Genomic DNA, 13,174 nt, shown 5'->3' on the forward strand with positions numbered 1-13,174 from the left:
AATTGTGCGTCTGTGTTGGCAAACATGAAGTTGTAAGTGAGAGCTGTCTGAGTAATGGTGTACTTGCTTGCCGGGGTGAAGGCGAGGCTGCTTATTTCGGGCGGGCGGGGTTTTACAGGTACTGAAGCCACTGGACTTCAATTCCAAACCACAGATCCCGGGTGCCTGCCCCCGCGGGATTTGAAGCGGTTCAGGGCCATGCCTCAGTATTATGAACGGCTGCCAAGCGCATGCCAAGATGTACAGGTACTGGCTCCATGCACTTTAACGCCAACGTGTTGTGTTGTGCTGTCTTGTGTAGAGGCATTGCCCACAATCCTCACCTTCTGCTATATCGGGGTCGGGGTCGGACACACGACCTGTCTGGACTGCCAGGAACTTACGACAGTCGTTCGTCGGAACTTCCCAGGCCCCAGCGGTTTCCTTGGTACAGCGGAACACAGGCAGATGTTAGCCTGTTAGCTGCGCAGTTGTCTGTCCACCCGCCGTGTGGGATTGAGCCGGTGCTAGTTGCTGAGGGTCATATCTCTTGGCGTCAGCGCACGCGTCCAGCATCTACATGGGGGGAGTGTCTCGGAAGGCCGAGCCAGACTGCCGTTTGCCAGAGAGAATCCATCAATGAACCAGAGCCCAGACTGAACCACAGGTTCATAGCGCTCGCAAGTCAAGGGCGGGTTCTGGGCAGGTTTTGTTTGGTAGCGATCGAATGGGGCTTCACTAGCTGCTCGTCCGGCTCGCTAGGTCTTATTTGATGTACTTACTTGATGGTGACCCCGACCCAGACTGCCAGACGTGGGCAGTACCACTTAAATCCGACAACGTCATGGTCCGTCATTGCACGACGAGAACCATTCATAGCCAGAGACTGGAGAGAGTGCTGTTATGTTGATGTGTATACGTGGTAGTTTAGTCCGGTCCAGTCCCTCTCAGTCCCTGCAATCAACCAGCGGTCTGGTAGGTGGTAGGTAGATCCGAGACGAGAACGAAGGGGAGGAAGCTTCGGAGCAAGCCCCGGAGCCTGGGGCAGGATATGCTATCTTGAGTAAGCCAGGATATGGCGAAGATAGGTAGGAGGATTCGAACCCCGTCGCTTGAGTTGAGATCAATCAATGTACGTCGAGCTCGGTTGCGATTGCGTCGGGGCCAAAGTGCTAGTGCTAGTGCTAGTGCTGGTGCTCTCATGTCCAGTTTCAAGGCTGCGCTTGAGGTTTGCGGCATTCCCGTGTCGCAAAGCGGCATGCGAAGCTGGGTCGTTGTCTGCAGGCGGTGCGGGCTGCCGGCGCCTGTGCGACTTGCCAAAAACCGCGGTTGCTTCGACTTTCATTGAATGAGGGATGTTTGCACGAGTGGGCCTACCCGTGCTACGGGCTTATACCTACCCTTGTATGCCCTCGTATCATTGATGCCTTTTTGCCTTTCCACGAGCAAAGCAAGTACTTTCGGACCAGAGCAACTGATTGATTGATTGATTGCCGCGTACGTTTGCCTGCCCATGGGAGGCAAATGTCTTCGACATCCCATTATGCCAAACCCAATCGATGTACATGCATGTATCGGGCTGTAGTCATCCAAGTACCGTAAACCCCCGACGGACCAAGTCCCCTCTTCTTCTTCCTCAGCAGCCGACACTACTCTGCACTACTGCCTCCCCCCCCATGAAACCGGGCTGGGTAGCCCAAGTCTGTGCATTTGTCTTCCCGCAACTTTGTTTCCTTTTTAGAGTTGCTTTTTCTTCGCTTTCTGGATATGCCGCACTGACTCCCATGTCGATCACAAACACAACCAGCCCATCGGGCCCGCACGAATTCCCATCTTTCAAGGGAATTTCGGAAATCTTGAACCTCGACGTGTCAAGCAGGAGTATAGACGTATGACGAGCCGAGATACGCCAGCAGTGCCGGGAGGAGGTCAGCAATGGTCAAGGTGAGCCAAAGCGACGCTCGGTCTGATGAACCAACCCTAGCAAGTACATACCCTAACCCAGCACTGCATGTGTGTCGTCTGCAGTCAGCATCAGCGCACAAGGGTAGCGAGCCAGGGTATTTTTCGTGTGGATCAAGGTCGATGATATGTGTCTGTATCTCTCAACCTGCCTTGCCTGCCTGGTGGCATGGGTGTGCAAAATCTCGAGTTCCACCAGGCCAGGGGTGGCAAAGAGGGTTGGAGGGCAATTGACGATAGAGTATTGTACCAGACCAGGCCAGACCGGACCAGAGTAACTGGCCAGCCTCCCAAGCCGCATGCTATGTACATGATGCTCTCCTGCCCCTCGTCTCACGACTACAACGCCTGAATCTCACGCGGGCTTGCTGGGCTGTCACCGGCTTCCTCTGGTGTAACTGTGTCGTCCCTCAAGCCCGTTTCATACCACCGCCCCCATGCATGCCTCCTGCCCGCTCACGGCGTTGGCCAGCGGTGACTTTTGATAGCAATGAAGATCTCCCGACCCTGCCTCCTTCCACGAGCCGCGCGCGCGTGTGTGTGTGAAGCTGCCCGTCTACGTGGGGTATTCACAATATGCCCATTGTTGTGATGTACTGTATGGTATGGAATGCGGGTTACATGTACTCACATGCATTCCTATTTACTTATCTTCCTATGCCCGGCACCCTAGGCACTTAGCATGTTGCCAAGAGAGGCATCATGGCCTGCTTTGTCAGAAGAACAGGGGGTTTCCGCTCGGTTGGAGAACTTGAAGCCGTTCAACTTGAAGGATTGGCTTCACTTGACTAGAGGCCCAACTAGCATCACCGATCAGTGAATAACCTTGCGATCTCTCCCTGCAATCCCATCTTTTATTCCCCGCTGCCCTACCTGCTGAGGGTCCGTCCGTCAGCAAAGCACGCACGCACGACACAGCACGTGCGGCAGACTGGCAGCTGCTGAGCGGCTCTCTCGCCGGCGCTACCGTATATACGATCAGTCGAACGAATTGACTGCGGCTCTAGGTAAGCCAAATGGAGTCCGCATCTATGTCCAAGAGGCGACGATGGAAACGGCGGGGCCATTTTTGCTGTTCTAGTCAATTGGTGCAGTGACATTGTTGTACGACAGAGGGAGAGGCACAGCAGGGCAGGGGTTGGATTTAGCGCCACGCTATTGAAGGTGCAGGGCAGGCAGGCAGGTGTAGAGTTAGTGTTGTACCTGTCGTCTCGTACACACACACAGACCCAGGGACTAGACAAAGGGTCACTCATCCAGCAGTAGCAAGGATGATATTCGCGATAATATGCGGTAAGTATAGATAGGATGCAATGCATGCTACCTTATAGTAGCATAATGCGAACGAGACTGTCTTACTGGATGGCCAAAAGAAACCTCGCTGCTTGTTGCTCGCACTTATGGGTGCATTCAATACATGCTCCAGTACATCGATGGCCAGGCAGTGGATTTGCCGATGCTGGAGATTCTCCGGCTCTCAAACCCAGCCCAAGGTTACATACTCACAGTACCGCAGAGTACATGGCCGCGTTCTGGCCGCGTTCAAGTTTTATCCCATTTGATACCCGAGTATTGTATGTAGGCAGGTAGGCAGGTAGGCAGGTATATATCCAATGCCACTCTTGTATCCTTATAGATGCCGGGATCTCGGTGGGCTCTCTCCAGTCCCTGCTCCAGTCCTGGCCCCAAAAAGGCTCCCGTCTTGCCCGTCCTGCCCGTCTTTTCCCATGCACCCAACCTTGTCCATGCAATCACCACTGGCTACCGCCGTAATTGCTGCAGCTGCACATCTGCCCTCGCTGCTCCTGTCTCGTCGCTCGCTACTTGTACTTGCACAGTAAGAGGTTGATAAGACCATTGTCGAGGGCGAACAGACAGCTCGTTACCTACCTACATATGCTGGGCCTGCCCATTTCATCACCTGTCTTTTATTATTGTACGGGCATCCCCAGCCCGTCTGACCCCGATCCTCGTCTTACCAATTTGAAGTTTCGACTCTTTTCCCTCTTCTAGAAAACCCCCCTTGCCGCCCCCCCGATATCCCGTCTCTCCTTGTCTCCATCCATTGCCGACACCTGGCCCTGTCCGGGTTGTTCCTGCCTACTTAACCTATTGTTGGATATTTGCTTGGTGGTTTGCTTGCTTGCTGTCGCCCCAGGAAACTCCAAACTGCATGATCAGATCATCGAATCCATATTACCACCAGACACCACGCGCACTCACACAGTCGTCATTAGCTTGTTCGAGTCGGGTGGCCCCATGCCCTACGACTGACTAGCTCCTTCAGCTGCTGCACCTCCGACGTGAATCGTTTTCTGGAGCCAAGGTTAGGTCCGACACATCGAGAAGTGGCATTGGGCAGAGAGACGTCTGGTTGATTCCCATTGCGCATCCCAACCCCGAATCGAACCGATCCCACGACAAACCTTAAGGGCCACAGTTACTACATGATCACGATATCCCGCCTCGGGATTCCCACCTGCTCCCTCTAGGCTCAGGCATGTTCCAGCCCATGCCTACGCCGTATGCTGCTCCGTACTCATCATTCGGGGCCTACGTGCATGTAGCCAACGCGCATATCCCCGAGTACTCGTTTGCACCCACCCCGCTGGGCCAGTCTTTCCACGAGGCCAGCAGTCCCAGCAGCTGCGGCGGCAATGGGAGCTTGAACCTGAACCGCCATCCCAGCGACGGCGGTAGCGGCGGAGCTGCGCCCAACGTACAAAGCGCCAATGTCCATGCTAACCACCACCTAAACCACCCGGGCCTTAGTCCAAGTGCCGCCGACCCCGTCACCTCGCCATTGCCATTCCATGATTTACCTCCACTGACCCTCCGACAACACCACGACCAGCACCAGCACCAGCACCAGCACCAGCACCAGCACCAGCACCAGCACCAGCACCACCACCGCCTTAGCCCCAGCAGCAACAAAATTGCACCCTCTGCAGCGGCCTCGGCTGCACATTACCATCGCATTCAAAACTCCCGTTCCCGACGCCAAACTGCTCGACCAGGCAAACACAACCGCCATCATTTGCAGCGCTACCAGCAGCACATCAAAATGGAACAGCAAAGCGACGTCGCCGACCAGGAGCTGGCCGCCAGTAAATACCAGCCCAACCTCGAGGTGAGCAGCATCTAGCACGCACACCACGTCGATCCAGTTGCTTTTTTTCTTCTCTATTTCATTTTGTGCCACCACCTTCCTATTACCTCGCACGCAAGTTCCTCGCTGGAGGCTCAATTGTTTCTCTCGCACGCCTTCGTTCATTATGATGCATAACCCATTTGCATCCTTCTGGTGGTTTGTTTCTAACGGCACGGACAGGGCTCTTTTGTCGGCGAGAAGACTCCCAGCCAAGCGATAACCGAAGAATACGCCAAAGCAGACCCTACATTTGTGGCCAAAACATTGGTAAGTTTTGTGTGTGCGCCGGCGGCAGTGACGACAGATGTTCATCCCACCCTCGGCATGGGGTAGTCTAATCCTCTTCCCCGCCGGAAAAATGCCATCTACGAACAACCCCTTCGCCGACCGTGCAAGCTCTCTTTCCTTCAAGGCAGCCTTGATTAACCAGGTGCGCAGGCATTACCCCAGACTTACTCCCACTATCGTCCGATCCAAGGCGACGGTAATTGCGGCTGGCGAGGTGAGTTTGCAGCTTTACGCTTCTTGGATTCTGTTGCATATCCTACCCTGTACCCCGCAATTTGCAGGCCAACCCAACCGTCGGGGGTCCTCATGAGACTTGTCGATCTCGTCACATTTCTCCTTTTTCAATCCTTCACTCTTCGGCCCGGAATATACATGCATGTGGAATGCATAATAGCTCTGGTACTGATGTGTTTTTGGATCAACAGCCATCGGCTTCGGCTATCTCGAGTCACTGATACGATGTGGGGGCGTCAACCAGCTTCAGGCCGAGCTTGCCAGGTTGCGGGCCTTGAACGACTACTTGGAGACTGCAGGAGGCTATGCCCCGTTGGTGACCGAGGATTTCACTGATGTCACGTTCGATCTCATGACCGACCTCATCCAGGTCATGACCAGTGGCGCAGACCCGATGGCGATGCTGATGGAAAAGTTCAATGAGGAGATGACATCGGCCGCCATCATCTACCACCTTCGACTGCTTGCCGCTTCATGGCTGAAGGGCAACTTCGCCGAATACGAAGCCTTCATCCCGGGCGATGTGAACAGCTATTGCGACGAATGGATATTGCCCGTGAACCGCGAGATTGACCACCTGGGCATGGTACTGTTGTTTAAGGTTCTCCTGAAGCCCGCCAACATGGTACTCGAGATTGCCTACCTGGATCGCAGTGAAGGGGACCAGGTAAACGTCCACAGGATGCCGGATGAGGCCAACGGAAAAGACGCGGCCTCTGTCGAGCCGATGATTCAGCTGCTCTACCGACCAGGACACTACGACATCCTGTACCGCAATGGTGGCGTGGCCATCCAAACACCGCCCATTCCTCCTGGGCCTACGTCAATACAAGTCAACCGTGTGACTTCGCTCTCACACCAGCACGACATCCGCCAAAGCAGTGTTTCTTCGCTGCAGGACTTTGCGACCCTCGACATGACGGCTTTGGCGATGATCCCGGCTATGGGTCCACCCAGCATCTCGCCTCTCGGTTCACCACCTGCCGCCTGCTCCCCCAATTGCGGATGCATACACTCCTCCTCCTATGTCACCGTGGCTTGCATCGCCCTACTCCGACGGGCTCCCCCGACTCAGTTAGTATCACCACAGCAGCCATCGCCCCCGCAGCAGCAGGACGCAGCGCCGCTTATCTCGCCGCTCAACTCGCTACGGTTCAGTAAATACAACTACCCGCTCCCGGGCCTGGGCGAGTCGCCCAGCGGCAACTCGCCGACAACCACGGTTGAGCCCACCTTCACGACGAGCATGTTCAAGAACAGTCACTTCAACACGGCTCACTACAACAACCCCCACTTCCAGCCCGAGGAATACAAGCCCGAGAACGACGAGGATACCCAGCCCACCAGCAGTAACAGCAGTCGCAACGGCGGCGGCCGCAAACGGAGTCACTAAAGAAAGCATTTACGCGACGATTCAAGAAGAAAATGGATTTCTGTCAAGAAAGGGAATTGGTGTTGGCGGCGAGCTTTGATGATTTTCTTTTCAAGCCTTTTCTTTTGTGTTCTCGCTTCATCCACATTCATGGCATGGTGTCAAAAGGCGGAGGCAGTAATTCAATTTGATAACCCCACAGGCGTTCTTTTTGCTTCTTAAGGATTTTTCATGTTATCATGTCCTTTTTTCCGCGGAATCTGATATACGAAGCATCATCAGACACTGCGTTCTTTTGGTTGGCCTCCTTTCTCTCGGATGTCTGCATCGTGTCAGACGAGCTGTGCGGCTCGGATGGGCCGCAAGATGGATGGCTTTTCACGTCAGGTAGTTTTGGGTGCATTCGGCATTTGCTACTTTGGCAATTTTGCCCCCTGTCTCGATTTGGACTGTACGAGTGAGCAGCGCGCGAGAGGGTGAGCGAAAAGAAAAATGGAAAGCCAACAACATCATCACGGCACGGATGTATGGTCAGAAAGAGCAGCCAGAGATCAGGACGAGACAAGTGCAAGACAAGAGATGGGATGCGGTGGAGAGCCTTGTCAAGTCAGATTTTGATATCTTCTTACCTTGCAACCCTTGATCCCGGCCCCGAAACGGGGAAGGGACAAGAGGGTAGTATGGTGGGTGAGATTGGGGTCATCGAGGACCGTATGCGGAAAAGCACTATTGATTGACATCAACACCCATCATACCTATAATCTAAGAATGGAAAACAAATCAAATCCCTACTTACCTGAAATGGGACCCGTCGAAGAAGAATACCATGGCGCTGCTTCCTCCAAACGCCGATAGAAGGCGAACAGAGGACGAGACGAATGACGGGCGGGCCGTAAATCTCACTTGCATCTGCTTGCCTCGTTCTTCAACGGTTGGATGATGACACCACAGTAACGTGGTGATACCACGAGATCATGGGATTTCGTATTTATATCGGCCAACTACAGATGTACGTATGTGTGTATGTGCGTATGGTAGTGCATATACATATCAGAAGGCAAATGCCAAGGTTTGCTTCTTTCGTCACCTTGGCCTAAGCTGCAAGTATTACCGAGAAGGAAAGAATGGCAAGGGAAAGAAATACCTGGTTCAGCATCTCACCTCATTCCCTTCTTTTCTCTTCTCCACCCCTTCCTCGCTTGCCTTTCCAATATTTCCTCTTCTAGACAAAGGAAAAGTAGTCGTCCTGTAAAGGAATTCACATAAGGTATATATGGTCAGCTAAAGAGATTACCGCCCGTGAGTTGTTGATGTCGTCGTCGTCGATGTTGATCAGCCGGGCGGCGGCTACATGGATACGTGTAGATCCTGCACTCCAGTGTCGATCCATGGAGAAGTGGTGGTGTGAAGGCAATGCATGTGTGTGTGTGTGTGGTGCTATGACATAGAACATAGACACGTCAATCAATCAATCAATCCAATCGAATGTACCTAGCCCCTTGGGGGCCAGGCTGGGGAAAGGATATGCGTGGGTTACACTACAGACGGAAATAAACATTGGGTTAAGAGGATCGTCTGGGTAGCCCAAAGTCACGATATGTAGAGTCGCATCCAGCAGCCTTTCTTTCGTTCCCTGGTGATTCATGGCTTTGCCTGGACGGTGTCGCATTCTCCCAGTCTTGCCTTCTAAGAATCCCGGTAAACGAGAAAAGGGAGCATTTCTTCCTTCCTTTCTTTCTTTCGTTCGTTCTCTATTCAGCCGGAGCAAATCCTGCTCTGATCCCAGAGGGTCGCCTCGCTAGCTGCAGCTCCATGTCATGTAAGATACAGGTCATATTATGCGACGACCACTTGTTGTCGCAATCGGCAGCTTTCTGCAGCACCAACCCAACAGCCACGCACCACTGGCTTGAGCTAGCGAGCTACCAACTACCTAGCTAGTTGCTAGAAGCATATGCCGCCTCCTTGCCTGGCTTTGCAGGAGTTAATGCGTGGCTTGGAGGGCAGAAGATATAGAAGCAACAGCTATATGACCGGTCCACAGGAATGACGGTCGCCCCCGCCCCGCCCTTCCCCGTCGTTCGAAGAAGAAATTCCCGATGACCGGCGCACTGCTGCAAGGTGTCGTGGCCCCAGCTATTAATTATTCCTTTACCCCTGTGCTCCTTCCCCCTATATGCGCCCACATATGCCGGGACATGATTACTGTTGTATGTATACCTACAACATGGGTATCCAAATGCGCGCACACTGCATGCATAAATGGGGACCATACCAGGAAATAACATGCGGGCGTGTGTAAGTGCGATGCGCAACCGCGCGTACAAAAGCGCACACATAGGGGAATAAAGCTGACATATTGTGGGGAGGGGGCCATGTGTCGTGTCGTGTAATGCGATGCGACGCTGCGGCTGCCAGTCGGGCACATTTGCAGTTTTGGGAGTACGCCAGCCCAGCCCAGCCCAGCCCAGCCCAGTCAGAGTCGCAGACGGGAGCTACAGCAGTCAGCGGCAGCAGCAAACAGCGCTGACAGAGTCTGGGCATGAGGTGAGCAGCGGCAGCATGGTTACCTTCTTGTAACTCAATTCTCGATCTCGGCGGGTCCGTTGTACATGAAGATGGGCAAGAGCTGCGCTTCTCTAGGTATACTCTAGCGATATGGTGCCTACGACGCGCTTCCTCGTCGCGGTGATGTACTGCTGCTCCTCAGGAACGTCGATGGTATTTTCCCAGCCTTTGCCAAAAACCTCGTCTATGGTGAGGTCGTCCACGAGATCGTCTCGCGTCATCGTCGTGGTAGTGTCGCTACCACTCGCGCCGTCGGCCGAAGCCTCTTCGGGGAGCCCCTGCAAAGACCGCGCGAAGAACTCTGGCCAGGCCCGGAGTATCTGCGTCTCGAGTACGGGCGCCTCGGCCCAGGACTCCCTGTTCTTGTGCTGACCCTCCAGGAGTTCCAGCAGCTGCGGCCCCGTCGCCTGGACCCAGCGCACCTGGTTGAGGTAGTCGAGCATCTCATACGCCAGGCTCGTGACGCGCTTGCCCTCGAGGCCGCAGGCGACAATGCGCCTCCAGGGGTCGTACGACTCGGGCCCGCGCACGGGCATGGTGCAGTTCACGGCGACGCCGAGCCCCGTGACGTGGCGGCGCAGGTGCACGCCCAGGGCCGCGATCTTGCGCTCCTCGCCCTCGGGGCCGGGGCGGCCGTCGGCCTCGTCGTCGCCGTCCACCCAGTGACGCTTTACCCAGACCCCCGGGTTCTCCGTCGTGAAGCCTTTGACTCCCTGTTGCCGGACCGCCTCGGGCGGGAAAGACGGTAGGGAGGTGGTAGCAGCTTCGGCGATCGAGGCGATGGTCGTCTTTTCGAGCAGGCAGGCGTAGTCGCGCACGCTGAAGTGGCGGTGCAGGGGCGACTTCAGGTCCATGACTGGCCAGAAGACGACTTGGCCGGGGCCATGGTAGGTGGTGAGGCCGCCGCGCGGGGCGTTGTGAATCACAGGGTAGAAGGAGGCGTAGTGGTGGCCATGGTCCAGCGTCTGTCCGTTGATTACCTGGGAATCCACTTCCTCCTCGGATGTCTTCTCTTTATTGCTCTTGTAATGCTTATACCAGTAGACGTCCAGCCGCCCTCGGAGACGCTGGGCCTCAGCAGGGCTGAGGGGGAGAGGTCTGGCGGCGGCCGAGGGTGTAAGTCGGGGCGGGGATGAAGGAGAGGAGTGTCGGAGGCGGCGGCGGCGACGGCAGAGGCCGGGAGGAGTCTTCGGAGGCGGCGGCGACGGCTGCCTTGTAGTCGAGCAGGCGCTGCTGCAGTTTGGACTGGATGGCGACGGCGAGGGCGTAGCTCGGGAGGCAATGCGTGGAGCCGGGGATGTGGATGTGCTGGAGCCGAAGAGGCCTGGCGGCTCGACTAGCCATAGTTGGAGTGAGGGCTGAGGAGGGTCAATGGCCCGAACTACTAATTTGAAACGACACGCTTGCTATATTCGCTGTGGGCCATTTACAAGAAGTCGGCGAAGTCTATAACATTGCGAACAAAACATTCAGTTGCTGTTGACTTGGAGAAGGGGAAAAAAGATTCAAGAAAGCTCAGGTTGGCAGGGCGTGTGGCGCTAGGCAGCTACCGCGCCTACTTTAGTTTTGTTACTTTTCTCTTCTCAGGGAAGCTTGAGCTTGGGCCATACTTAATCTTACAGTAACCGTTGGTGGGGCTCACCACTACTGTAACAGGCGGGGTAATTCCTGACCCGACTTTTCAGTTGGGCAATGCCTCAGCCCTACAGGATCATATCTTCATGCGTGCATTCCAGGGCGATATGATTCGTGCCATCGATGTTCCAATTCAGGTGGACCTCACGATATTACCCTGCGGTTTGCTCTGGGCAGGCAGAGAGGTGTAACTGAATGGGGGTGCATCAACGACATATCTTACTCAGGAGCAGGTGCGCCGACTGCATGGACTTCTACTATCAAATTGTTGGTCTGAGAGTGTGTGCAATAGCTGGATTACTGCACTACAAGTCAGGGGATGTCGTTCACATATTATGTCTTATTCAATAATATAAAAATTATATAAGTACCTAACTTCATTAAACAAGGTTTACTGGCGATGTTTTCATCATCGCCCCCTAACGGGTAAAAGTGGGAATAGACCAGTTGGATAACCTTGATTTCTCAGGCGTTGATTCAACTTACCTACGACAACCTTGATGGCCATCAGCCACCCAGTATAAAACGCAGCCATCCATATCACGACAGCTGATCTATACATAACTTCTTGCCAGGTATAGCTCAGTTTTACCTATGGGAAGAACAGAACCTTCGGTGGGCCAGCCGCCTGCGGCTTTCCGCAAGGATGTTCGCGCCAAGAAGGCGAAAGCTACTCTGAATAAGACCATTCCCGCTCTTCTATCAACTCACCCGCGGTCAAGGCGCGGGAATGAAGCAGCCGAGTTGATTGCCAACCCACCGGCATTGAAGGCGGCCCAGCATGAGGACTCCAAAGCATCCCAGAAAGGCACCAGCACCGTTGACACAACCCAGAACGCCGCGCCAAGGCTCATCTTGCAAGCCACCGATACCCTCACTGCCGCCCGCCGGTTGCTTGAAGATCCCGATTCGGGGAGATCTGATCTGGCAAACAAGGCGGCGCGGGTTGGCATTCTTAACATGGCATCTCCTTTGTCGCCAGGAGGAGGCTTTCTGAACGGGGCTGGGAGTCAAGAGGAGTATCTCTGCATGCGCACGACGCTGCTACCCTCCCTGAAGGATGAGTTCTACCGACTACCAGAGCTCGGAGGAGTCTATACACCCGACGTTCTGGTCTTTCGGGATGAGGCCGGCAATGACCTGGAGAAGAAGGACAGATGGTTTGTCGACTGCGTCTCTGCTGGTATGCTCCGGTTTCCCGATATATCCGTCGATGAGGAGACAGGCCGCGGATCTTACGTGTTGGGGAAGGACAAGGAGCTCGTGTCAGATAAGATGCGCTCTGTGATGAGGATCTTCCAGGCCAAGAACGTCAAGAACGTAGTGCTGGGTGCCTGGGGCTGTGGTGCCTACGGGAACCCAGTCGGCGAGATTGCCGCCGTATGGAAGAGGGTACTGCTGGGTAACACTAGCAACAAGCAGGCCCGGGGGAAGAATAAGACCAAGGGAGAATCGTGGCAGGGTATCGAAACTGTCGTATTCGCCATCAAGGACTCGGGCATGGCCGAGGCATTCGAAGAGGCCTTTGGGGAAGGGCTTACTAGGGACGAGCCTGCGCAGGAGTCTGAGGAAGAGCTAGACGACGACCCGGACACTGCTAGAGTGCGCGAGATCGAGGAGAAGATTGAGCAGCTGGAACTCCAAGTCCAGCAAGCCAAGTCCACCCAGCTTCAGGACGGGCTGCGCTCTATCCTGGCCAACCTTCACACTCAGCTAGCCAAGGAACCCCAACGACCTGATCGCAAGTCTGTAACTGATTCTTTAGAGGATGCCAGTGATGAAGGGGATGCCGATTCGGATTCCGACGGTTCCTAAGACATGAGCTCTAGTTAGCACGAGAGAGCCTAGAGTAGCGTGGAAGCCTGCTGCAACTTAATGTCACAGCGTTTGCTGCCTACGTTCCTTCCAACCCCCAGCCGAGATGATGTCTGCCTGACAATTTCCGCATCAAAGCTAGGATATCTTCCACTTATCAGATCATCTGA

At 54.6% G+C, this 13,174-nt stretch overlaps 3 protein-coding genes across 3 annotated transcripts; 2 read left to right on the plus strand and 1 right to left on the minus strand.

The window, feature by feature from the left end:
* Positions 1-4,441: 4,441 nt before the first annotated feature.
* PG997_009944 (uncharacterized protein) lies at positions 4,442-7,007 on the plus strand (the record flags this gene model as incomplete). The annotated part of the gene is made up of 4 exons (XM_066814259.1): positions 4,442-5,071; positions 5,273-5,359; positions 5,531-5,594; positions 5,806-7,007. 4 exons carry the CDS (start codon positions 4,442-4,444, stop codon positions 7,005-7,007), a joined length of 1,983 nt encoding a protein of 660 aa, XP_066666221.1.
* Positions 7,008-9,625: 2,618 nt separating this feature from the next.
* On the minus strand, positions 9,626-10,898 carry PG997_009945 (uncharacterized protein; the record flags this gene model as incomplete). Its single annotated transcript, XM_066814260.1, has 2 exons — positions 9,626-10,652; positions 10,723-10,898. 2 exons carry the CDS (start codon positions 10,896-10,898, stop codon positions 9,626-9,628), a joined length of 1,203 nt encoding a protein of 400 aa, XP_066666222.1.
* An 885-nt stretch (positions 10,899-11,783) lies between these two features.
* PG997_009946 (uncharacterized protein) lies at positions 11,784-13,004 on the plus strand (the record flags this gene model as incomplete). Its single annotated transcript, XM_066814261.1, has 1 exon — positions 11,784-13,004. One exon carries the CDS (start codon positions 11,784-11,786, stop codon positions 13,002-13,004), a length of 1,221 nt encoding a protein of 406 aa, XP_066666223.1.
* Positions 13,005-13,174: the final 170 nt, after the last annotated feature.

Source organism: Apiospora hydei (genome assembly GCF_038363865.1).
Source record: "Apiospora hydei strain CBS 114990 chromosome Unknown utg000007l_segment0_segment0, whole genome shotgun sequence".
Taxonomy (NCBI): domain Eukaryota; kingdom Fungi; phylum Ascomycota; class Sordariomycetes; order Amphisphaeriales; family Apiosporaceae; genus Apiospora; species Apiospora hydei.